Source organism: Pongo abelii, chromosome 19 (assembly GCF_028885655.2).
Source record: "Pongo abelii isolate AG06213 chromosome 19, NHGRI_mPonAbe1-v2.0_pri, whole genome shotgun sequence".
NCBI classification, from domain to species: Eukaryota; Metazoa; Chordata; class Mammalia; order Primates; family Hominidae; genus Pongo; species Pongo abelii.
The window spans coordinates 95,458,572-95,485,130 of NC_072004.2; the positions used below are offsets into that span (position 1 = coordinate 95,458,572).

Consider the following 26,559-nt stretch of genomic DNA (forward strand, 5'->3'; position numbering starts at 1 on the left):
GAGTCCTCACCAACACCCCCGCGGAGTGGCCAGTCCTCTGGGGGCCTCGGCCCTGACGCCCCTCCACAACCCAGAGCACCAGGAGCGCGCACTCTCTCGCGCTCTCTCTCTCAGCCCCTTCACAGCAGGGAGAACTCTCAACGCTACCTGCACTTCAGAAACCCCCAGGAAGTTCAAAACATTCCCATGCCTGGGCCCCACCCCAGCGATCCTAGTTTAATTGGTCTGGGTGCAGCCTGGGCATCAGGATTTTTAAAGCTGCCCAGGGCATTCTCACGGGCAGCCGGGCTGGGCAGCCGGGATGGGGACGCCTGCTCTATAGCGTCTAGGACAATTAACCACCTTAGCCAAGGATCTCCAGTCCCATCACACGAAGGCCCCGGGGGGGATGGGGACGGGGCAAGGAGCACCACCTCTGCTTCCTGGGTCTACCATGTGGTGGGGGCCAGAAGCGCATTGGAGCAAGGAAAGACCAGGGAAATGCAGATTCCAGGGCCCGCCCAGCCCCTTTCAGAATCCATGTCTGCTTTTCTTTTTTTCTCTTTCTTTCTTTTTTTTTTTTTCTTCTATACAGGGTGTCTCTCTGTCACCCAGGCTGGAGTGCAATGGCATGATCACAGCTCACTGCAGCCTCCACCTCCCAGGCTCAAGCCATCCTCCTGCCTCAGCCTCCTGAGTAGCTAGGACCATAGGCATGCACCACTTTGCCCAGCTAATTTTTATGTATTTTTTATAGAGATGAGGTTTTCCCATTTTCCCCAGGCTGGTCTTGAACTCCTAGGCTCAAGCAATCCACCCACCTTGGCCTCCCAAACTGCTGGGATTATAGGCGTGAGTCACAGTGCCCGGCCTCCATATCTACTTTTTAAAAATAAAAAGAAAGCTCTCAGCAGTATGTCTTGGAGACAGGCTGTTTTCACTCCAGCCTTGTACTGAAGCACACGCTTCTGGGGGGTGAGGAGAGTCCTATCCACATCCACCTCGTCCCGGCACAAAGCTGCAACTCGCCACGTTCAGCGAGCCTCCCCTGGACCGAGCTGACACAGGCCTGAGGGGCGAGCCGCACCGAGCCAGAGGCCATGTGGCCAAGAGGCATTTTCTGAGCCTTCATCAGGAGCAGGGCCAGGCTGCGGTAAGCACCCCCCAGCATGGTCTCCGGGTGGGGACAAGTCCCAGGCCAGGCTCGCTGACCCCATACCCCAGGCTGGTGCTCAACCCTCATACCGACTCTGCCCTACAAGGGGGTTCTTGGCCGCATTTCACACCCGCGAGGCACCTGCATTTTGGATGTGGGAGGTAACGGCCACAAGATCACACACAACTCAGGATGATGCCAGGACTGGAAACAGATCTGTCGGGCCCCAAAATTTACTCCTTTACCACCATCTGCCTCCCAGCAGCTGGGGAAGGACGGGTGGACAGGGTGTCTCAGTGGGGACTCGAGTGTCAGAGCAGAGAAGGGGGCCATGGGGAGTGCCCTCCTCAGCCCAGGGTTCGGGGGAATAGAGGAGCCTCCGCCAAAAGCTGACATGAAGCTGCCTCGCCCCAGGAGCTGAGTCTCAAACATACAAGCTGGCCGGTTAGGAGAGAGGGGAAGGAGGAAGCCCAGGCAGAGGGGATCCCTGGCCAAAGGCATGAGGCAGAGAGAGCCCCACGAGATCTAGAGGCAGAGAGGACAACGAACTTGGAGGTGTGCACAGTGGGGGGCGGGGAGGCAGGCAGCATCGCTCAGCAGGGCCAGATGGTGACGGGCCTTGGACCCCGAGCAAAGGAGATGGCGCTTCATCCTGAAAATGATGGGCGGCCCCCGGCGGGTGCCAGGCAGAGGGGCAGCTTGGCTTCCAGAGTGAGTGCACAGCACCCCTGTCCGCTGCCCACTGATGCCAATACACCCCCACCCTCAGTTGTGACAAAAAAGTGTCTCCTGGCATTGCCATACACCCCCTGGGCACAGACTCAGCCCCGGGTGAGAATCACTGCTCTAGAAGAATCTGGAGGGACCTGGGCATCAGCGTATAAAGGCTCCCCCCAGGAACCCCCACATGCAGCCAGGTTGGAGAACCAGCAAGGCGGAGGGCGGGGAAAGGCGAACCGAGGTGCATTCTCACAATACCCCCAGAAAGTGGATATTACCAGCCTCATCTTACAAGCAGGGAAATCAAGGCTCCAAGAAGAGAAAGAATTTCCCAGGTTCATACTAACCAGTGGTACCAGGACTCAACCGGCGCTCAACTCCCTAACTCCTAAACTTGAGCTCCCTACGAGATGGGGCTGCGGGACAGAGAGCTGACCGGCCAGGTTCTGGTTGTGATCCTGCCACGGAATCCTGAGCCCCAAGACCGTGGGCCAACCCCACCACCTCTCTGGGACACAGCTGGGACCTTCCCCTCGCTGGGCCCTGGGGATGCGCCCGCAGGTTCTGCTGCACTGTTGGCCTGGCACCACCAGGGGGAGCTCCGACTGAGTCTGGCCAGCGGGACCCAGGCCAGGACCAGAGTTCGGTCCTCACCCCCCCACACCTCCTCGGGTTCCCTGGCGCCTGACGCCACCCAGCTCAGCAAGCCTCCTGGGACCTGGAGTCCTCTGTTACGGCTCATGGCTTCTTTTTATCTGCACTCTCCAATAACTGAGGTGAATGTTATCGGTTCACCCTGGGGCTGTAACAGACTGCATCTTATTGGAGGGATAAAATCAGTGAAGAACCCGTCCCACAGTCACCCCTGCTGAGGTCAGCAAAGCCTGTGTCCCTACTTCATGCCCCACCACTCCCTGGCTTAATCGGCCTGGGGTGACCTTTTATGCTGCAGCCCTGGGGCAGACCCAGCTGGGTTCAAATCCCAGCTTGGCCCCGGGCACTGGCTGGGTGACCCCTGACAAGTTGCTGACCTTCTCCAAGCCGCCCTTTCCCCTTCCATAGCAGGGGATAATATGAGGGCCCACCTCACGGGGCATGGGGCTGTGGAAGGCACACACGTGTACCATCCACAGCCCACGGTGTCCAGCACCCAGGCAAGGCCTGGACCACCCACATCCAGCATGTGCCCAGCTCACACCACGAGCTCAACAGTTAATGACCTGCTCACTGACTGATGTCAGCTCTTACTGTTGTCTGTGGTCACCACCATTATTTGCCTAGAAATCTAATGAGGGTAAGGACCACAGCCAGGGCACAGGAAGGGGCTGTGGAAGTCAGATGCAGGCCCCCTGTGCTGGCTCTGGGGCTCTAGGCTTATGCGACCACATGGGCACTCACCCCAAGGCCATGAGGACCCTCGTAGCACCATGCAACCCTCCCCACTCAGGAAAGTCTCTTTGGGTTCCAAGGCCCAGGGAACCCACCGCAGGGCATGGGTCCAACTCTAGCTCCCGCAAGTGTGGCCAGCAAGGAGTTCAGCTACTCCAGTTGGACTCCCCGGGGTGCATAGCGGCTGCCAAGTCAGGTGAATATGGTCAACACTGCCCCAGGACTATGTTCCATCCTCCACAGCTATGAGAAAGAGGGAGGCTAATGCCTCCAGGGACCACAGGGGGCCAGGTCACGTGCCCAGTGGGCTGCAGGGCAGAGCCAGGAGCTGGGGACCAGCACATCTGGGCTTGGGCCAGCCCTGTGCGTGAGCCTAATGATGCCACCCGGGCCTCTCAGGCACTCGCTTGGGGACTGAAAATCTCCTGCCCCTCCGGCGATGGGAACAGAAGGGACCAGGATTCCCGGGGGCTTGGCCCTGGTCATGGACCCATCAGAGCTGGCAGGGCCTGTTTAGTCCTAGTGAGTCTCAAGGAGAGAGAAGAATGTGGACACCCCGACGCACCCTTCACAGTCCTCTCGGTGGGGTGTAAAGTGGGGACTCCCTGCTGAAGCCCTCGCCTTGGGGAGGGGCTCCTGCCACAGCCACAGCCACAGGCAGGTCGGGCAGATGCCTCCAGCGCTCACCTAGCATCACAGGTGACGCAGGTGACTGCTTCCTGCCCAGGTCAGGCCTTGGGGGCCTCCCGAGAGCCCACGCCCAGAACCAGGAACTCACCTGCTGTCGCTTTCCAGAAACACGGAGCCGCGGCTCTCGGCCAGCGCCGCGCTGATGGGTGAGAGGCAGAAGGGCGAGGAGAAGGTATCTGAGTCTGAGTCAAAGGAGCTGTCTCTGCTCACGCCCTCGGCTGACAGTTCCAAGGAGCCATCCTCCTCCCCGGCCTCGGGCCGCGGCTCCCGCCCCTCCTCAGCGACATCCTGCGGACTGACCGTCGACAGGATCCTGGAGGGGCTGCGAGCAGGCTGCGAGGCTGGCTGGGCACCATCCACCCCCAAGCCCTGCGCCAGCTTCTCCTCGTCCTCTGGCGCAGGGCTGGCGAACACGCGGTCCGGAGCACTCTGGGCCACCACCAGGATGTCCTCATCTTTGGGGATCAGGGCAGGCCGCAGCTCCGTCGGGGAGGGCTGGTGGGAGGCTCCTGAGCTCCGGGTGCGCCGGCCCCGAGGGCGGGGTGCCTTGCGAACGGGGGAGCTCTCAGGTGTGATGTAGCGCAGGGCCTCCTCGTCCTGCCTCTGGATGCGAGAGTTGGGGACCCATGCCAGGATGAGGGTGGCTCCCAGCATCTCATCCTTCTCCATGTACAAGCACAGGTAACCTGTGAGGAGCCAGAGGGACAGCGTGTTAGAGGCCAGGAGGCTGTGGATGAGGCCCCTGTGGCATCTTTGGCGAGCCGCTCGGAGAGGCCACTGCCCTTTAGTAAAGTGCCAGTCTGGCCTCAGATACAGCCTGGCCCTGAGCAAAAACACTAGAGGGAAACTGTGGAGCTTGAAATGAATTCCAGCTATGCGTGTTTTCTAAGAACACACACTTCCAGCAGATCCAGGGTGCACTGGTCCCCGAGCACCGGCCTGCCATGCGCCTTTCTTTTTGGTTTTTGACTTTATTTTTTTTTTTTTTCCTTTGAGACAGGGTCTTGCTCTGTGCCCTCAAGCTGGAGTGCAGTGGTACAATCTCAGCTTACTGCAACCCCCACCTCCCAGGCTCAAGCAATCCTCCCACCTCAGCCTCCCGAGTAGCTGGGACTACAGGTGCACACCACCACACCCAGCTAATTTTTTTTTTTTTTTTTTTTTGAGAAATAAGGTTTCACTATGTTGCCCAGGCTAGTCTCAAACTCCTGAGCTCAAGCGAACCGCCCACCTCAGCCTCCCAAAGTGCTGGGATTACAGGCGATGAGCCATGAGCTCAGGCTTGCCATGCACTTTTCCAAGTACCAGGGGCTCTCCCTGTGTTCAGAACCCTGACCCTGGCCCCAGGGCTCACCTGCCTGCAGCCTCCCTGTCTGTGTGAGCCCAGCGGCCCAGGTGCCCAGCTTCATGGCTTTACTGCACTGTTAGGAGGGATGGAGGCTGGAGACTTCATTCTATTTCACAAAAAGAATTCATACAGCTGGGCGCGATGGCTCACGCCTGTAATCCCAGCACTTTGGGAGACCGAGGCGGGTGGATCACGAGGTCAGGAGATCGAGACCATCGTGGCTAACATGGTGAAACTCTGTCTCTACTAAATGTACAAAAAATTAGCCGGGCGTGATGGCAGGCACCTGTAGTCCCAGCTACTTGGGAGGCTGAGGCAGGAGAATGGTGTGAACCCAGGAGACGGAGCTTGCAGTGAGCCGAGATTGTGCCACTGCACTCCAGCCTGGGTGACAGAGCGAGACTCCGTCTCAAAAAAAATAAATAAATAAAAAATAATTCATCGAAGCTGGGTGGTATTTGGGCCTTTTCCAATCATCAGTGGCACTCATGGCATTTTTTTAATGCAGATTGTTGGAGGAAGGGGCCACCTTTGCAGATGAGCATTGATGTCACACACGGGGCTGCTGGTGACATGGGGAGAAGGGATTTCTCCTGGGCCAGAGCAAGTGGGTGGGTGCTCAGTTCTAGGGGGAGGTGGCATTTCCTAACACAGCACCAAGCAGTTTCGGGATATCCTGATTCCTGGGCCTCCCCCACCCAGTCTCCAGGCCTCCACAACTCAGACCCCTAGAATCTCCGAAGCACTGCTCCTGTTGCCAAGACAGGCTGGGAAACCTGGGGAATGTCAGCCAGCTGGGCATTAGGATAACATGAGCCTGAGGCTGAGAAGTGTTTCCACATCCTCGAAGCACGCAGCTTTGCGATCGGCAAGAGGGTCCGAGATGGCTACTCCCCAGTCTCTCTCCCTAGAACGCCCTCAGGCCAGGCAACCTCCGGGTCAAGGGGCCGCATTGCCCAGAACCTGCACCCCTTTCTAGGGCACCCCAGGGAAGCCCCTGCCTATGCAGCTGCATCCAACCAGCTGGTGGCTATAAAGACACACTTCTCAAGGCAGGGGGACAGAACACTCTCTTTAAATGTTTCATTGGCATAATTTAAACTTTTGTCTTGTTTAAAAATTTATTTATTCAGTATTCGATTGAAACATAATTTGCATAAAGTGCCCAGATCTCACTGTAATTTATAACTTTTTTTTTTAATAGAGATGAAGTCTAACTCTGTTGCCCAGGCTGGTCTCAAACTCCTGGCTTCAAGCAATCCTCCCACCTCAGCCTCCCAAAGTGCTGGGATTATAGGTGTGAACCACCGTGCCCGGATGACAACTTTACTATTTTGCCATCTTGTCTGGGACTTCTGTCTGTACTCTTGCCCAAACCAAGCAAATGTTAGGATGTGCCGGTGCAGGCCACAGCCAGGCTGCAGGACACTAGGGCCCTGAAACATCCTTTTAGCAGCCAGGGAAGGGGACGGCAACAGGAAGAAATGAAAAGAGAGAGTCCAGAGACTGCCCTGCAGCACCCCCTCCACCATACACTGACACTATGCAGCGGAGAGTCGCTCAGCCTCTCTGAACACCAGCGTCCTTACCCACCTAAGAGGCCTGCTGGGGCCCTGGCCACTCCCATGAGGTTGTTGTGCAAATTAAAGAAAGCAACAGATGAACAAAGCAATGCGTGTATTTGTTTCAAGTCATTCACACGAATGACAAGGGGCCAGGCAGGCCTCAGGGATCACTAACCCATCTTTTGTCCCTCCCTCTGGAAGCAGCAGGGCTGAGGGACTCACCCAACCTGCCATGAGCCAGACTTAATACCCCTAGACCCTCCTTCCGCGAGGACAGCTGCTGTTAGTTACACGTTCTGGAAAAGGAACCAAATGCACTCTCTCACGTGCTGTGGCCCAGGACCTTTAGAGCCCTGGCTCGGAAAATAACCTGGGCTGTGCGACCCTGGAGCCTCGCCTGCCCTGACTCACCTGGGTGGTGCTCCCCCAGCCCCTGCAGCCCCTCCGGCGGGTGCACGCACACATTGTTCTTGGAGTAGATAATCTCTCCATCCAGGACAGAGGGGGACCCGCTGCCGCTGCCACCGGGGGTGAGGGTCAGGAGGTCCGAGGCTTTTGAGGAGGCCCTGCGAAGGAGGCGGCCCAGAGACATTGCCGGGCAAGTGTTTCCATCCTCCGCATGCGTCGGCCCGGGCAGGGCTCGTCAAGACCTGCCTGGGGGAGGAAGAGAGAGGAGATGGTCAAGGTTGTGGACTTGTGTCCTGTCTCACAGCAGTACGTGTCGCCTCGGCACCCGGTGGGTTCTGGTTAACCACAGGAACGTGTCCTGCTGGTGCACAGCTCTGTACAGGGTAGGCCACGTTCTCCACCTTGGCCGGGCCACCCTGTCCATCGCAGGAGGCTGAGCAGCGTCCCTCGGCTCAACCTGTGGATGCCACTAGCACCTCCCTTCCCAGTACGAAAACTAGAACATCTCCAGGCTTTGCCAAGTGTGCCCTGGAGGGCAAAATCCCTCCCAAGGAGAACCACTAAGCTACAGGAACCCTGTTCCCACCTCAGCAATTTCACAAAAACCTCCAGGCGTTCTCTTTTCTCCGTTTCCCACCTGCATCGGCACAAATGAGCCCTTCTAATTCATTAAAAAGAAATAAACAGGCAAGGCGCACTGGCTCACGCCTGTAATCCCAGTACTTTGGGAGGCTGAGGCAGGCAGATCACTTGAGGTAAGGGGTTCGAGACCAGCCTGGCCAACATAGTGAAACATCATCTCTACCAAAAATACAAAAATTAGCCAGGTGCGGTGGAGGGCGCCTATCATCCCAGCTACTTGGGAGGCTGAGGCAGGTGAATCACCTGAACCCAAGAGGCGGAGGGTGCAGTGAGCTGAGATCACATCACTGCACTCCAGCCTGGGCAACAGAGCAAGACTCTGTCTCAAAAAAAAAGAAAGAAGGAAAATTTATAAACAAAAGGATTAGTATCCAGAATATATAAAGAACTCCTATAAATTCATGGTGAAAAGGAGCAACATCTCAACAGAAAAAAATGGGTGCTCCACACAAGAGGAAAACCAAAGAACTGATAAATATGTAAAGAGATTCTCAGTTTCAAACAAAAATTCAACACCCAACAGACCAGCAAAAAGCAATTTTATGTCTAAAAATACTGAGCATGAGGAAAAGGGGAGCTGTCACCAGTCCTGTCTCCTCTAAGGCGGGAGCAACATGGCAGAATCTATCACCACTGAGAAGGCCCGAAGCCCCCTGAAATTCCTCTTTTAGGAAATACCTGAGGGTGGTTCTTCAAACTGCAATTTGCAGCCCTATCGTAGATCCTGAAATCAATTTAGTGGGTCAACACCAGCATAAGAAGAAAAAAAGAAAAAAAAATAGAAAATGCCCTTGAACCCTGGCCATAGGTAGGCTCAGCACTGGGTCAGAGAACTTCTGCCCTGTGAGGACACATTCATGTGGGTAAGACGACCTGGGACGTATGAAATGTATATATAATGTGTGCTGTGACCTAAAACATTTGATGACTCTGCCTGGAGGAACCCAAGGAGACACCTAATCAAATGCTTTGCAGCCAGTTTCTACCAACAAAAATGAAACCACCAAACGCCCAGACAGCAGATGAGAACCACCTAGACTTCCGTACACACGTGGAGCTCACAAACACACACACCAAGCCACACCAAGGAACGACCATGTCAGTGAAGAGACAGGCACAGCCAGGCACAATGACTCATGCCTGTAATCCAAGCACTTTGGGGGGCCAAGGCAGGTGGATCACCTGAGGTCAGGAGTTCGAGACCAGCCTGGCCAACATGGCAAAACCCCGTCTTGACAAAAAATACAAAAAATTAGCCGGGTGTAGTGGCACGAGCCTATAATCCCAGCTACTCGGGAGGCTGAGGCAGGAGAATTGCTTGAACCCAGGAGGTGGAGGTTGCAGTGAGCTGGGATTGAGTCACTGCACTCCAGCCTGGGCGACAGAGCGAGATTCTGTCTCAAAAAAAAAGGCAGGCACAGAGCCACGCTGCATCCTGATCACTGATGGGGGATGTCCAGGACTCTGACCACAGCTGGGCTGCGTGCAGGCTGGCTTCACAAAAGTCTGCAGAGGTCGGGGGGCTGGGAGAGGACAGCTACAGAGGGGCTTCACCTTCACCTCTTTGAAGGAAGAAAAGACTTGAAGCCAACATGATAAGAATTAGCAACTGGGAGTGAATAAACCAAATGTGGTACAGTGGAATATTATTCAGCCTTAAAAGAAAGGAAATTCTGACTGGGAGCGGTGGCTCACACCTGTAATCCCAGCACTTTGGGAGGCCGAGGCGGGCAGATCACCTGAGGTCAGGAGTTCGAGATCAGCTTGGTCAACATAGCAAAACCCCGCCTCTACTAAAAATACAAAAATTAGCCAGGTGTGGTGGCATGTGCCTGTGGTCCCAGCTACATGGGAGGCTGAGGCAGGAGAATCGCTTAAACCCAGGAGGTGGAGGTTTCAGTGAGCCGAGATCACGCCACTACACTCCAGTCCGGGTGACAGAGCGAGACTTCATCTCAAAAAAAAAAAAAAAAAAGAATTAGCAACTGGGAGTGAATAAACCAAATGTAGTATAATGGAATATTATTTGGCCTTGAAAAGGAAGTCTGACGCCTGCTACGGCACGGAGGAACCCCGAAAACATTGCGCTAAGTGAAACAAATCAGTCACAAGAGACAAGCACTATAGGATTCTACTCGTGTGAGGTCCCTAGAGTAGTTAGGTTCATAAAGACAGGAAGTGGAATGGTGGGTGCCAGGGGGTGAGGTGGGGGGAATGGGGAGGTTGTGTTTAAGGGGGACAGGGCTTCAGTTTGGGAGGATAAAACCGTCCTGGAGGTGGACAGTGGCGGCGGCTCTACAACATGAATGCACTCAATGCCGCTGCACCTGATACTTAAAAATGGTTAAAGTGGTAAGTTTTATGTTATATGTATTTTACCACAATAAAAAAGTTAAAAATTATCTATTGGTGGAGGGTGTCCGGGTATATGATCTTGTTCTTTGAACTTTCTGCATTTTTTACATTTCTCCAAAGATCCAGAGCTGGTTGAGGGTGGTCCCTAAATCAAGTCCTTTTAACCTCCAGCACTTGGCTAGGCTCTGGGACAGAGGGTGGGTGGGTGAGTCGGTCCCCGCTGGCTCAGCAGAACTGGCTCCCACCCTGGCAGGAGGCAGGGGGCAGATGTCAGTGGTGATGGCCACCGTCCCAGGACCAGGTGGCTCAGCGCTCTCTGCCTCTCTCTGGGTTCCCCTCCTCTGACCCCCTCCGTGCTTCAGCCTCCCCCAACCCTGTTTGTGTATTTCCAATTGTCTCCAGGGCTGCTGACTTCCCAAGAACAATATTCCAAAGATGGTCCAGCCAGCCAAGGAGTGGCCTTCCCATTCCCGTGTCTTTCCTCTGACAGATCTCTCACTCCTGTCTCCCCATCTCAGAGATCCCGATGTCAACATCACTTCTGAAAATCACCAGTTCTGGGGGTGGGGACCCAGCTCAGATCCTCACCTCCTCAGCCTTGAGCCACGGACACCCTCTGCCTGATCTCAGCCATTTCCAGGGCCCTCATCCACTTGGCTCTCCCAAGCCCACCCCTTCTTAGGCCCCCTCAAAATGTCCAATGAAGGCTGCAGAAGAAAGTCGACCCCTCGGTGCAGAGGTCAGCAAATTTGTTCTGCAAAAGGCCGGAGAGTAAATGCTTTGGACTCTCTGGGCCGGAAAGTCTCTGTTGTGACCCCCCAACTCGGCCCTTGGAGTGCAGGAGCAGCCGCAGACAGTAAATGATGGGCGTGACTGTGACAGGGAAGCTTTACTGACAGATACCCAAGCTTAAATTCTAGATCATTTTTCACGTGTCTCAAAAAGAATTCTTTCCATTTTTTCAACCCCCTTAAAAAACGTAAAAACCGGCCAGGCGCGGTGGCTCACACCTGTAATCTTGGTACTTTGGGAGGCCTAGGTGGGCGGATCACCTGAGGTCGGGAGTTCGACACCAGCCTGACCAACATGGAGAAATCCCATCTCTACTAAAAATACCAAATTAGCCGGGCGTGGTGGTACATGCCTGTAATCCCAGCTACTGGGGAGGCTCAGGCGGAAGAATTGCTTGAACCCAGGGGGCAGAGGTTGTGGTGAGCCTAGATTGCACCATTGCACTCCAGCCTGGGTGACAGAGCAAGACTCCATCTCAAAAAAAAAAAAAGTAAAAACCATCCTTAGCTCATAGGCTGTACAAAACAGGTGGAAGGCTGGCTTTGGCCTGTGGGTTGCAGATGGCAGTGCCCTGGCATAGACCATCTGACCAAATCCGGGGGATTCTTCTCCATCTATCCAAACCAGCTCCCGGCCAACTTCTCCAGGAAGCCTTCTGGTCACTCCTGGCCTAAACACTTCATCCCACACAGTGACATATGACAACCAAGTGATGAAACTTTAATTTAAAAAACCACACTGCAAACTACAAATCAAAAAACATACTGTCCTTCCCAATAATCATGTGGAAAAGCTATGTTCTGTTCTAATGTTGTCCAGAATAGCTTTAGAATTCAAGAATTCTTCAAGAATTGCAAGGTCAGTTAATAAGCCCTGCAAGAAAATTGCTCCCCATCCTCTAGACCAGCCATGTCCAACAGAAACACTGCAGGAGCCACAGATACAATTTTAAATTTTCTGGTAGCCATAATTTATTAAGAAAAAAAAGTGAAATTAATTTTAATAATTTTTAGCATAATCTATCCAAAATATTATTATTTCAGCATGTAGTCAATATGAAAACATTATTATCATTATTTTTTTTTTGAGACAGAGTCTCACTCTGTAGCCCACACTGGAGTGCAATGGTGCGATCTCGGCTCAATGCAAGCTCCGCCTCCCAGGTTCACGCCATTCTCTTGCCTCAGCCTCCTGAGTAGCTGGGACTACAGGCACCCACCACCACGCCCGGATAATTTTTTTGTATTTTTAGTAGAGACGGGGTTTCACCATGTTAGCCAGGATGGTCTCGATCTCCTGACCTCGTGATCCGCCTGCCTCGGCCTCCCAAAGTGCTGGGATTACAGGCGTGAGCCACCGCGCCCGGCCTGAAAAAATTATTAATGAAATCTTTTACATTCTTTTTTTTTTTTTTAGAGACAGGTTGCCACCCAGGCTAGAGTGGAGTGGTGTGATCACAGCTCACTGTATTTTCAAATTCCTGGGCTCAAGGAATCCTCCTGCCCAGTCTCCCAAATAGCCTGGACTAAAGGCATATGCCACCAGGTCCCGATACTTTTTTTATTTTTTGTAGAGATGAGGTTTCACTTTTTTGCCCAGCCTGGTCTTGAACTTCTGGCCTCAAGTGATCCTCCTGCCTCAGCCTTCCAAAGTGTTAGGATTACAGGCGTGAGCCACTGCGCCCAGCCTATTTTATGTTCTTAAAGTCTCCAAAGTCTGCTGTGCATTTTGCACTTAAGCACATGAAAGTTCTGCCCAGCCACATTTTGGGTGCTCTGTAGCCTGCGTGGTGTCCACAGTGGACGAGGCCGCAGCGGGGCTGGAGCCCATCTCCTTCTGTGTTTCTACTCAGTGTGATCGCTCCAGTCACCAGAGCTGGCTGCACACAGCTCTCAGCTGCTTCCCCAAATCAAAACCCTCTTTAAGTGAAAATGTTTTGCCAGCACTGAGGATAATCAAAAGAATGTGCTGGAAGTTTTAAAGGAGATTCCAAAATACAAGTGTTCAAAATACAGCATTTTCTCCCATACCATGAGATGCAGAACCTCACTGTGGCTCTCCAAGGTGCGTCCCAAGAGTGCAGCTTTACAGATGAGAAGACAGGTTCTGACCACTCAGGGTCATTTCGTGAGCGGGAAACCCTGGAGCGTGAGACCTCTGTCCCCCATGTGCAGAACTCCGGCTCCTCCATCACCCGCCACCTGGGCCACCAGGACAACGCCCCCCCGCCGCAACCGCCCCTCCCAGATTGTTCTGGAGAGACTGGGCTCTTTTTGGAGAAATGGAGCATGTCTGTTAAACATTAGACAGGACTGTTTGCTCTCTAAAAACAATTCTCCTTATTTGTAAAGTGCATTTGCTCTTTTGCAAGAGGCTATTTCATCGAAATCCAACCTAGTTCCCAACCTCTGGTCACCAGCAAACTAGAAGTGGAGAATCCTTAACGCATTTTTTAAAACTTTTCTTTAGTTATGAAACACACTCAGAGAAGTAAAAGGAAGAATATGTGTCCCTTAAATCACATAATCCTAAGACATTTATGTATTCTCTACTATATTTTGTGCCCTATAATGAATTCATTAAAAACCCACTCCTTGGAATTATATCATATCTTGCTTTCAGTTGGATCATAAATACATTTTCCCAGGTGAAATATACTTATAACAAATTTTAGGGTTGAAGTACATCCCCTAAAATTCCTGTGTTGAAGTCTTAAACCCCAGTACCCAAGAATGAAACTGTTTTTGAAGACAGCATCTTTATAGAGGTGATCAAGTTACCTTGAGGTCAATATGATTGGTGTCTTTATAAAAAGAGGAAGTTGGCGGCAGGTGCCTATATACAAGGAGAGTGCTGTGTGAATACAATGACGCCACCTACCAGCAAGGAGCAGGCCTGGAGCAGCCCCTCCCTCACAGCCTCCTAAGGAAACAACCCTTCCGAACCCCTGATCTTGGACTTCCTGCCTCCAGGGCTGTCAGAGAGAAGATTTCTATTGCTCAAGCCACCTGGACCCTGGTACTTTGTTAGGGCAGCCCTAGCAAACAAATATACCACATTATTAACACATTTAAAAAGTATAAGGCCAGGTGTGGTGGCTCACGCCTGTAATCCCAGCACTTTGGGAGACTGAGGTGGGCGGATCACCTGAGATCAGGAGTTCCAGACCAGCCTGGCCAACATGGTGAAACCCTGTCTCTACTAAAAAATACAAAAATTAGCCGAGCGTAGGGGCGGGTGCCTGTAATCCCAACTACTCAGGAGGCTGAGGCAGAAGAATTGCTTGTACTCAGGAGGCGGAGGTTGCAGTGAGCCGAGATGGCGCCACTGCACCCCAGCCTGGGCAACAGAGCGAGACTCTGTCTCAAAACAAATAAATAAATAAAAATAAAAATTATAAATGCCAACCCTCCATCTTCATAGAATCTGCCGCCATTGCTAGGCATCTGGCCTCCAACTAGTGGCTACTGAAATAATAAACTCCACATTTTAATACATAAATCTTCATCTGTATCCTCATTATTTCCAGGATTACTGTTTCCCCAGGAGGATAAACTGGACCCCAACCCATATTGCCCAGTGGGTTCCCCAAAATGTAAGAGTGCTGCCAGGGATTTAAATCTCCACCAGGTTGGGAATTGAAAAATGGTTTTCTGACTGGGCACAGTGGTTCACACTTGTAATTCCAACAATTTGGGAGGCCGAGGTGGGAGGATCGCTCAAGCCCAGGAGCTCAAAACCAGCCTGGGCAGGGCCGGGCGCGGTGGCTCACGCCTGTAATCCCAGCACTTTGGGAGGCCAAGGCGGGTGGATCACCTGAGGTTGGGAGTTCGACACCAGCCTAACTAACATGGAGAAACCCTGTGTCTACTAAAAATACAAAATTAGACAGGCATGGTGGTGCATGCCTGTAATCCCAGCTACTCGGGAGGCTGAAGCATGAGAATCGTTTGAACTCAGGTGGTGGAGGTTGCAGTGAGCCGAGATCGTGCCATTGCACTCCAGCCTGGGCAACAAGAGTGAAACTCCATCTCAAAAAACAAAAACAAACAAACAAACCAGCCTGGGCAACATAACAAGATCGCACTTCTAAAAAATTAGCTGGGTGTGGTGGTGTGTGCCTGTAGTCCCAGCTACTCGGGAAGCTAAGGCGGATCACTTGAGCCCAGGACGTCGAGGCTGCATTGGGCCATGATTGCACCACTGCACTCCACCCTGGGTGACAGATTATCCTATATTTATTAGACATTTGTGTTCACTTGTGAATTATCTGCTGGTGTGCTTTGACAATTTTTCTGCTGGTGTGGTGGAATTCTTATTATTTTTAATACAGAGATTAAGCTGAGATGGAATTTTCATTGATATGTAAGAACTCTTTATATAGCAAAGATCACCACATACACACCGTAGACACACACCATAGATACATACATCACGCACCACATACCATAGGCGCACTGCATAAACATCACAGACACACACATACCACACACCATAGACACACACACTGCACACACCATAGACACACCACACACACAACCCCATAGGCACACACCACACTCTACACACACACCATAGACACACACACCCACCACAGATGCACACATACCATGACACACCCAGGCACACACACTATGACACACACACACTATGACACACACACACCATGACACACACACACTATGACACACACAAACACATACCATGACACACATGTATTTCTCCTAATTTGTTGTTTGCCTTTTATTTATATTATCTATTTTGACATACAGAGGTTTTAAACTTTCATGTAAATTGATGGTAACTTTTTCTTAGTGACTTCCTTTATTACTTTCATACTTAATATAATCCTTTCCAAGCTAAAGATCGTTAAACATTGGTCTATATTTTCTTCTATGTTCAATGAACTACTTTTCATGTTTCAACAGCCTAATTCAAAGCATACATTTACCTGAAAGGGACTCAACATGTTAACTAAAGTATCGAGCAGTTCATTGAATGTTTATGTTGTTTTTATTGCTAGGCCCTGTTTTTATTGTTTACTCAGTTATCTGACAAAAACACTGAAATCTATGATAAATTAATAAAGCTGGGACGTTTATTTTTATTTTTTAGTTTATTTATTAATTTATTAGTTTATTTATTTAGAGACAGAGTTTCTCTCTTGTTGCCCAGGGTAGTGGAGTGCAATGGTGCTATCTTGGCTCACTGCAACCTCTGCCTCCCAGGTTCAAGTGATTCTCCTGCCTCAGCCTCCCGAGTAGCTGGGATTACAGGTGCCCACCACCACGCCTGGCTAATTTTTGTATTTTTTTAGTAGACACTGGGTTTCACCATGTTGGCCAGGCTGATCTCGAACTCCTGACCTCAGGGGATCCACCTGCCTTGGTCTCCCAAAGTGCTGGGATTACAGGTGTGAGCCACCACGTCCGGCCCTGTTTTTTTTTTTTTTGAGGCAGAGTCTCACTCTGCCACCCAGGCTGGAGTGAAATGGCACAATCTTGGCTCACTGTAACCTCCGCCTCCCAGGTTCAAGCGATTCTCCCGCCTCAGCCTCCCATGTAGCTGGGATTACAGGCATCCGCCATCACACCCGGCTAATTTTTGTATTTCTAGTAGAGACAGGGTTTTGCCATGTTGGCCAGGCTGGTCTCGAACTCCTGACCTCAGGTGATCTGCCCGCCTCAGCCTCCCAAAGTGCTGGGATTACAGGCGTGAGCCACCGTGCCTGGCCGGGGACATTTATTACATAAAACTTTATGGACAATTTTAAGAGATGCCTTGGCCGTGACCCGGAGGCCTATGTGGCTTGGCCCGCCTTATGGTCCACACCCTCTCAGCTGCCCCTATGCTGCACATGTGACAAACACATGTGTGAGATCCGTGGTTCTCACACTATCAACATGCTCTGGTGAGAGTAATGGCTCGTCACAGGCAAGGTTTACTGCGAAATGGACAGGTGGGGTCATTTTAACTTCCTCCCCCAGGCCACCCCCTCCACCCTGCTGAAAGCACCTGCAATAAAATACGTTTTCAGAAATTCACCAGATGTCCCTTCCAAAGATCAAGCCCAGCTGCTCCTCTCCCCTTGATGGGCAGGCGGCCCGCCAGGGGTACTGCGAACGGGCTCCAGCGACGGCTGCTCGGAGGCTACCATGGGACAGTGCCCGAGCAGCCAAAGCCCTCCATGCCCTCCTTCCGCCCCGCAGTCCCAGCATGAAGACATCGTTCCCCAAGAGCCCAGGGCAAGCTCGTCAGAGACCCTTCCCTGCGGAGGCCCCAGCCCCTGCGGCCACTTCTTCCCCGAATCTCAATCCTGCTTTGTGTGGCCACTGCTGAAAGAGATGCTCAGCGCCACTGAGAGCGCACAGCCCACCGGTCCAGGCTGTGCACACCCAGGGACCCTTCCAGGCGTTCCTCCCCTCGGTGCAGGCCAGGAGCGAGAACTGCCGCCGGGCCCCCGGCTCAGGGCGTGGCTGGGGTGGCCCCGCTCCTCGGTGGCCCGCCTGGCCCTGCTGTGGGCTTCTCTCCCACCGCCCCGGCCACAGTCCCAGCGGGCTGTGTCAGGCCGCCCTCATCTGCCACCTCCCAGGCCCAGCTGGCGCCTCCAGCCCTGGTGTGAGTTTCCATTCAGGGTCCAAAATCCACCTTGGCAGCGCCCTCATTCTGCAGCTCCACGGAGTCCTCCAGCCAGAGAAGAGAAATCTGAGTTTAACCCGATCCTGTCCGAAGACGGGGAGGAAACAGCTCCAGCGGACAGGGCTCCCAGGCCCCTCCAGGACGAGGTTGGAGGACCAAGCGCAGCAGCTGAGGACGCAGCCCTCGGCGAGTGCGGGCGGGGCCCAAATCCCTCGCCGGCGGGCTGAGCAGAAGCGGCTTTTGGCCTCCCGCGACAAAGCGCAGCTCCGGGCCAGACGGCCCTGCCCGGCCCTACCCGCAGCCCCGGCCCCAACTAGAGGCCCCACCTCAGCCCACCAGGCAGGACTGCAGCGGGGCACGCCCCACGGACCCCAGCCCCATGGAGATCCCAAACCCCACGCCTGCTGCTCCCGCCGCGGAGGAGTCAGAGGCCGAGAAGCACACACACCATAGACCATACACCATAGACACACATACCACACACCACACACCACAACACACACCACAACACACACCATACACCATAGACACACATACCACACACTACACATCATAGACACACACACCACACACACCATAGGCACACACACCATACACACCATAGACACACACACCACACACCACACACCATAGACACACACCACACACCAGACACACCACACACCACACACACCATAAACACACCACACACCATATACACACACACACCACACACCACATACCATAGGCACACACACCACACACCACACACCATAGGCACACACACCACACACCATAGACACACACACCACACACCATAGGCACACACACCACACACCATAGACACACACACTACACACCATAGACACACACACCACAGACATACACACCATAGACACACATGCCATAGACACACATGCCACACACGACACACCATAGTCACGCCACACATACACCAGACACCAAGACACACATACTACATACACACCATAGACACACATACCTACCACGCACTACAAACCATAGGCACATACACCATAGACACACACCATAGATACATACATCACTCACCACATACCATAGGCACACTGCATAAACATCACAGACACACACCACACACCATAGAGACACACCACACACACCATAGACACACCACACACACAACCCCACAGGCACACACCACACTCTACACACACACCATAGACACACACACCCACCACAGATGCACACATACCATGACACACCCAGGCACACACACCATGACACACACACACCATGACACACACACACCATGACACACACACCATACACACACACTATGACACACACAAACACATACCATGACACACACACACACACCACAGACACACACACACCATAGGCGCACACACACTATGACACACACAAACACACCAGGACACACACACCATAGACACACACATACCATGACACACACACACCCCATGACACACACCACACACAGCCACCCTCTGCTCTACCAGCTTTGCCTCTGTCCTCCGACAGCGCCAGTGTTGACCCACCAGCTGCTGCCTGGGCCCCACTCCTTCCCAGCTGTCTCCAGGATTAGGGAAGCCCCAGGTGGATCCAGGATTAGGGAAGCCCCAGGTGGATCCAGGATTAGGGAAGCCCCAGGTGGATCCAGGATTAGGGAAGCCCCAGGTGGATCCAGGGCTGCAGGAGCCTCCCTACCCAGCCCCCATGCTGCTCTGTCCTGGGTCCATAAACACAAGTCAGCCACCTGTCACCAGGCGGCAGGAAGTGCAGGCTCTGTGAGCTGGAGGAGGGGGCGCCTAGGCTCTGAGGGCTGAATGAGAGGCCTGGCAAATGCCCCCGGAGAGCCCTGGAGAGTCTTGCAGCAGCCCTGGCGCCTGGGCTTCGGGGCCTGCCTGCTGGGAGCACCCCCCTGCTGGGAGCAGCCACCTGCTAGGAGCACCTCCTTGCTGGAAGCACCCCCTGCCGGGAGCCCCCCCACCCAGGAGTACCCTCCTGCTAGAGTGCCAGGGAGACACTGCTGCCTAATGGCCAGGAGCTTGCCCAGGGCAGTGACTTCTGATCCACTTCTGTCCCTTGGTTGTATCCCTAAGACCCAGGGACCATGGAAGGTTCACCTGTCGGTGTCACACAGTTCCTTCTTCACACAGCAGGAACAGAGGTGCAGAGAATGGCGTCCAGGCCTCCTTAAGGACTCTGGATCCATGAGACGGGAAGCCCCACAGGGAAGCAGTGGCCCCCCGCCCCCCATCTCATCACATACAGCACTCTGTACCTTCTGCTAATTTTCTGTAAACCTAAAACTGCTCTAAATAATGAAGTCCACCACGCAGAAACTGCACACGGATGTTTAGAGCAGCTTTACTGGTAACTGCCAACACTCAGAAGCAACCAAGATGTTCTCCAACAGGTGAATAAATAAATAAACTGTGATACACCTAAATAATGGAGTATTAGTTAATACTAAAAAGAAAGGGGCGGCCGGGCATGGTGGCTCATGCCAGTAATCCTAGCACTTTGGGAGGCCAAGGCGGGTGGATCACCTGAGGTCAGGAGTCCACGACCAGCCTGGTCAACATGGCAAAACCCCATCGCTAATTAAAAAATACAAAAATTAGCCAGGCGTGGTGGCGCACGCCTGTAATCCCAGCTACTCAGGAGGCTGAGGCACGAGAATCGCTTGAACCCGGGAGGCAGAGGTGGCAGTGAGCCAAGATTGTGCCACTGCACTCCAGCCTGGGTGACAGAGCGAGACTCTCTCTCCAAAACAAACAAACATCATCTTCTGGGGGAGGGGGGAATCTATTAGTTTAAAATAAAAAGAGGCTTGAGACCAGGAAGCTTGCATCCAAAGAGGTGTGGAGGAGGCGTGGACGAGGGTGGAGTTGTGTGGACCAATGCCGAGAACCGGCAGGCACTAGAGGCAGGCTGAACAGAGCAGAGTCAAAGACAACATTTGGTTCCTGGACTGAGAACCCAGCTGCCGGCAGCCCGAGTTGTCTGATGGGAGAGTTTCCTAATGTCCTTGAATCTGCAAGATGTGAGACTTTGAATGGCCCTTGCCCACAGCAGTGCAGAGCAGTTGATGACCATGACCTTAGGGACCTGGAGTCCTGCAGGGTTCGAGGGGGGCAAAGATAACCATTTGTCCTGGGAGGCAAGGAAGCTGGATGTCAGGAAGGCTGCCCCAGTATAGAACTCAGAGCAAGGGGGACATCCAGGTTCCCTTCTGCGGGCCTGGGGCTCTTCCTAGGGGCCAGGTGCCTTCTCATGAGTACACGAACAGAGGCGGGGGCAGCCAGCAGAACTCCTAAGACAAAATGAGTGAACACTGGAAAGGGAGCTGAGACAGGCCTGCAGCAAAGAACAGATACCAGGCTTTTCCAATCTCTAGGAAGGATACAGAGTTCATCAAAATCAAAATAGCAACGCAAGATGCTCAAAGCACCTTGTGGCAATTATTATAAATTCCCTCCCCAAATCCTGAGAGATGAAGATGAATAGAGAAGCTGAGGAGGCTGGGCGTGGTAGCTCATGTCTGCAATCCTAACAGTTTCGGGAGTCCGAGGCGGGCGGACCGCCTGAGTCCAGGAGTTTGAGACCAGCTTGGGCAACATGGTGAAACCCCATCTCTACAAAAAAAGCAAAAATTAGCTGAGCATGGTGGCATGTGCCTATAGTCCCAGATACTCAGAAGGCTGAGTCAGGAGAATCGCTTGAGCCCGGGAGTTGGAGATCAGCCTGGGCGACATGGAGAAACCTCATCTCTACAAAGAAACTTTAAAAATTAGCCAGGCTTGGTGGCCTGTGCCTATAGTCTCAGCTACTCAGGAGGCTGAGGTGGGAGGATCGCTCGACCCTGGGAGGTTGAGGCTGCAATGAGCTGTAATTGCGCCACTGCACTGCAGCCTGGGTGACAGAGCAAGACCCTGTCTCAAAAAAAAAAAAAAAAAAAAGAGGCCTGGCACAGTGGCTCATGCCTGTAATCCCAGCACTTTGGGAGGCTGAGGCAGGCGGATCACTTGAGGTCAGGAGTTTGAGACCAGCCTGGCCAACATGGCAAAACCCCGTCTCTACTAGAAATACAAAAATTAGCTGGGTGTGGTGGCGGGCGCCTGTAATCCCAGCTACTTGGGAGTCTGAGGCAGGAGAATTGCTTGAACCCGGGAGGCAGAGGTTGCAGTGAGCTGAGATTGCACCACTGCACTCCAGTCTAGGTGACACAGCAAGACTCCATCTCAAAAAAAAAAAAAAAAAAAAAAAGAGAGAGAAGCAGCTAAGGGTAGATCCTTGACAATAAGAACCTCCCATTCTCCTCAAATGCATGCATCCACTTCACATTTGTATTTTGAAACGGTGACGTCCTTGTCGGTTTGTGTTTTCAATTATAAGCTCCTGAGTGCATGACACCTCCGAGACGCTCCTTTTATAATATGCCTCTCAGAATGCCATCTTCGTTAAGGTTCCAAATGCCTTGTTTTTGTTGATGGAAAGGATAGCAATGCCAACTTGGCAGTTGGCACAAAGAATTCACAGATGGAGTGAAGCCAGGATCTACAACTTGCATCAGCTTGAGTGTACAAAAAAAAGAAAAGAAAAAGAAAAAAGAAGAGCCAGGCGCGGTGGCTCACGCCTGTAATCCCAGCACTTTGGAAGGCCGAGGCAGGTGGATCACCTGAAGTCGGGAGTTCATGACCAGCCTGGCCAACATGGTAACACCCTGTCTATTAGAAATACAAAAATTAGCCGAGCATGGTGGCACGCACCTGTAATCCCAGTTGCTCAGGAGGCTGAGGCAGGAGAATCTCTTGAACCCAGGAGGCAGAGGTTGCAGTGAGCCGAGATGGCACCATTGCACTCCAGCCTGGGCGACAGAGTGAGACTCTGTCTCAAAAAAAAAAAAAAAAAAAAAAAGAATGATTTTAGAAGGCAAAAAGTAAAAGCGTCAATGCTGGTTCTGAACCGTCGGACCGGGGCACGATGACCAGTTGATTTTTTTTTTTTTTGAGACAGAGTCTCGCTCTGTCGTCCAGGCTGGAGTGCAGTGGCGCGATCTAAGGTCACTGCAATCTCTGCCTCCCGGGTTCAAGCAATTCTCCAGAGTAGCTGGAATTACAGGCGTGCGCCACCACACCCAGCTAACTTTCGTATTTTTTTTAGTATAGACGGGGTTTCACCATGTGGGCCAAGATGGTTTTGATCTCCTGACCTCATGATCCGCCCACCTCGGCCTCCTAAAGTGCTGGGATTACACGCGTGAGCCACCGCCCCCAGCCGACCAGTTGATTTCTGTGCTGCTCAAAGCCATTGGTGATCAGTAGGTAGGGCCAGATTTCTGCAAAATAGGCCACTGTGTAATTTGAAAGGAAAGAACAACTTGGCCGTTCCTCAACAAAAATACACAGGCTCATAAAACAAAAAACTGTGCAGAAACTCCTCCACCAGAGAGTCATTCTTTCCCAGAAACCTGCAACTCTTTAAGAATTAGAGCACTATTGAGAAGCATGGAGTCGCAGCACCTGCAGCTGGCAGAGGTCTTAAACTGGTGATAAAGGTAGCTGAAGTCTGTTTCTAGGACGAGAGGGCTTTGAGGGGGCTGGAGTAGGGGGAGCTGCCTGCAAGGTAAAGACGTGGGAAACCTCAGAAGCCCCAAGGAGAGGGGGGAGGGGAGGGGAGGAGAGAGGCAGCAGATTTATTCTTTCACAATGCTGTTGGGAACTGGCCGGGCTGTTGAGTTGGAGCTGACACGGGGCGCAGTTGTGGGCCTGCTGTTAACCACACATGTTCCCTTCCCATCCCCTAGGAGCCACTTGGCCACTGAAACTTGGCCTGGAGCAGCCAAAGATTTGGTGACTCACTGTGTGAGTGGCAGGGGTGGGTCTTCTCTAGCAAATATTTACAGGGCATGAGGTTAAGACATCTACTACCCAAAATTCATTGCCCAAGATTTGGTGACTTATACCCTAGAAAAGAGAGTCCTCCTCAATGTAGAAAGTGGCAAAGTCACCAGAAAACCAGAAATGAGCAAACACAGATAAAGAAATGACACAACAGTCTCCCCTCTTGTCTCCTTTTGAAAGCCCTCATTCCACGTGTATGAGCTTCCTATGGCTGCTGTGACAAATGACACAAACTTAGCAGCTACAACAACACAAATGCATAACCTTACAGTCCTGGAGGTCTGAAATCTGGAATGGGTCTCACAGGGCTAAAACCAGGTATCAGCAGGGCTGGTTCCTCCTGGAGGCTCTAAGGGAGGGTCTGTTTTCTTGCCTTTTCCAGCTTCTAGAGGTCACCCACACTCCTCGCTCTCGACCTCTTCCTGCATCTTCAGGCCAGCAGTGGCCGGTCGAGTCCTTCTCATACCTCATCTGTCTGACCCTGACTCTCCTGCCTGATCCTGCGATTGCATCAGGCCCACCCATATAACCCAGGATCATCCCCCATTTCAAGGTCAGCTGCTGAGCAACCTTAATTCCATCCCCAACTTGAATCCGTGGCCACGTAAGCTACCGTATTTACAAATTCCCTGGATTAGGACATGGGCATCTTTGGGGGCCATTCTTCTGCCGACCACACCAAGCCGAGGACACTGTAAGGAGCTGATTTCCAACTCACAGGGCGGCCTCTGACCTGCTCACCCACTGACGGTGAACCCCCCACGCAGAGTGACTACTCTTTTAGCAGTAGGGTGAGGGCCGAGGCCTAGAACCCAGGAGAGGAGCACACCTGGGCCCCGACGTCCCTGTGAGGGCAGCGAGAATGGACACAGGAGGGCTGCAGGTTTGTGACCAGGACCTGCCCGTGGAGGCGGCCTCCACCTAAGGCCTTGGTTTCCTGTCCTGGCCTAAAGGGGTCCATCAGTTCCCAAACAGGAAAACAAAAAGAGCAGAAGTGCAAAAGTCTCTTTCAGAACCCTCCTGGAGGTAGCCTGCAGCCACTAGGAGAGAGGTATCACCCCAGCCTCTTCTCTTGCTCACTCTGTGCCGTGCACCGGCCTCAGGGCCACCTTAGGTTAGGGGCCAGGATGCAGCGGTCAGCAGGACAGACCTGGTCCTGGAAACCCATGGAGCTGGCAGTTCCCACTCACCAGAGGGACGCAGCCCATGCCCACCAGTGACAGGCAAGGGCAGAGGCAGAGGCAGGCAGGGTGTGGGGACCACGGGACGCAGCCCACAGCCGATTATTCCCATGGCCATATCACTGCCAGACTGCTCAGGAGCAAAACGCACTGAGCCCGGTCACCTGCCACATGGCCAGCAGAAACTGGTTCATCTGCTTTGCCCTCAAAGCCCAAGCAACAAAGAACAGGGAAACAGCAACACCTTATTAAACACGAGCCAGACACACGCAAACAAGGATCGCGTTCCCCCCGCTGCAAAACATCTGCTGCTGGCATGCCTTGGATGAGGCCCCAGCTCCCTCCACCTGCCCAGAGCCAGGCAGGGGCCCTACCCATCTTTCTGGGAACCCCTGGCTTTGCGGGTCAAAGGGTGATATGGAATCCTGCAGGCAGCCAGGATCAGGACCCAGTCTCTGGGCAGCAGGCTTGGGGAAGGTAGCTCCTTCGGTCTCATCACAAGGACAATCCCCTGGGGGGCCGCCATGATTTCTCCTCACAGCTGTGCTGAACCTCAAGTTACAGGATTAATTCAGAAAATAAAGATACTGGCTGCACACAGAAGCCACATTCAGGACACACCCAGAAAGCCTGGGGCCCAAAGATGAGCCTCTACGCAGAAGCGAGAACGGGACATCAAGTTGTATTTAAAATGAAGGAACTAGGGCTTAGGGCATTCACTGCAGTGCTGGGATCTTGGATTATAGGGAAAGAGGACCCTTGAGAGGCTATAACGGGGCAGGACCATCACCAAAACGGTGGTGAGGGAAATCCTGGTGGCCTGTGTGGCTGTGACTCTCCTTTTGCAACTGTCCAGCGGTCACCCCGATTAGCACCCACTCCCTGGAAAACCCCAAAGCCTCTGCCTCCAAGGAGAGACCATCTGCTGTTTGTACACCCTTGATAGTAAATTGTAAAATCCCATTTCCCCCGCAAAGAGCCAAGGAAGTCAGGCCTGGGAGAAGAAACTCAACTCAGAGGTGAGCCTGGATCTGGGACCAAGGAAAGACTAAACACAAAGGGTAAGGGAAGATGCAGGCCCAGCCAGGAAATCAAAAACTGCCCTGAGTCTGGCTCAGGTACCTCCTACTTCTATGCTGTGCCTGTAAACATGGAGGCCTAAAGCTTCTCAGCATCTGTCAGTGAAGAAGTAGCGAATGCATCGCAAAACAAAACTGAAATTGGGGGGACATATTAACAACACCCAAAAGCAACACAACTGATCTTGCTTTGAGAAAGCATTTTAGTTACAGAAAATCTGTCAAACGACATCTGTAAAGTACGCCCTTTCCCCAACTTCCAGAAGACTAAAGATGAACTATATTGGAGCATTGAATTCAGGCTCACTCAACGTGCAAAAAGCAGCGCACAACTGAAGTGTGCAAGCCAGCATGGACGCGGGCTTGGCACCCGCAGTACGATGGCTTCATAGTGACCAATCCAGAAAGACCACGGAGAAAATACTGCCACATCTCAGCGTCTGCAGCCCATACAGACAAGCAGACACATGTATCACCTTCCAACGCCTGCACAGACTCACCGCCCAAGGCTCAGCAACAGAAGGGCAGGCCGTTCCGACTGGACAGTGGACTTGGATTATTTCTCTTTTCTTTCTGTTATTCATGAGACAGAAGCCACCACGGGTAGAAATCGAACTTAGTCTTACCGTGGCCCGATTTCTCTCATCCTTTGAGGACAGTTATGTAAGTTCCGAAGACAGAGTAAAGAACGTATTTCAAATCAGATGCCACCAGACAGCTCATAA

General features: G+C 52.6%; 1 protein-coding gene across 16 annotated transcripts in view; it reads right to left on the reverse strand.

Moving 5' to 3' along the window:
• Nucleotides 1-26,559, reverse strand: part of TBC1D16 (TBC1 domain family member 16) — a 96,905-nt gene that overhangs the window by 67,010 nt on the left and 3,336 nt on the right. For 9 of the 16 annotated variants that reach the window (XM_009252103.4, XM_063718314.1, XM_063718312.1 and 6 more), the window contains exons 2-3: nucleotides 7,259-7,501; nucleotides 4,023-4,620 (exon numbers count right to left, since the gene is read on the reverse strand). In XM_009252103.4, coding sequence (XP_009250378.2) covers nucleotides 4,023-4,620; nucleotides 7,259-7,439 — 779 coding nt within the window. In that variant the 5' untranslated portion in view covers nucleotides 7,440-7,501. Of the gene's footprint in view, nucleotides 1-4,022; nucleotides 4,621-7,258; nucleotides 7,502-26,559 lie in introns of those variants that run through there. The other 7 variants (XM_063718310.1, XM_063718311.1, XM_063718313.1 and 4 more) reach the window with 3 other exon arrangements.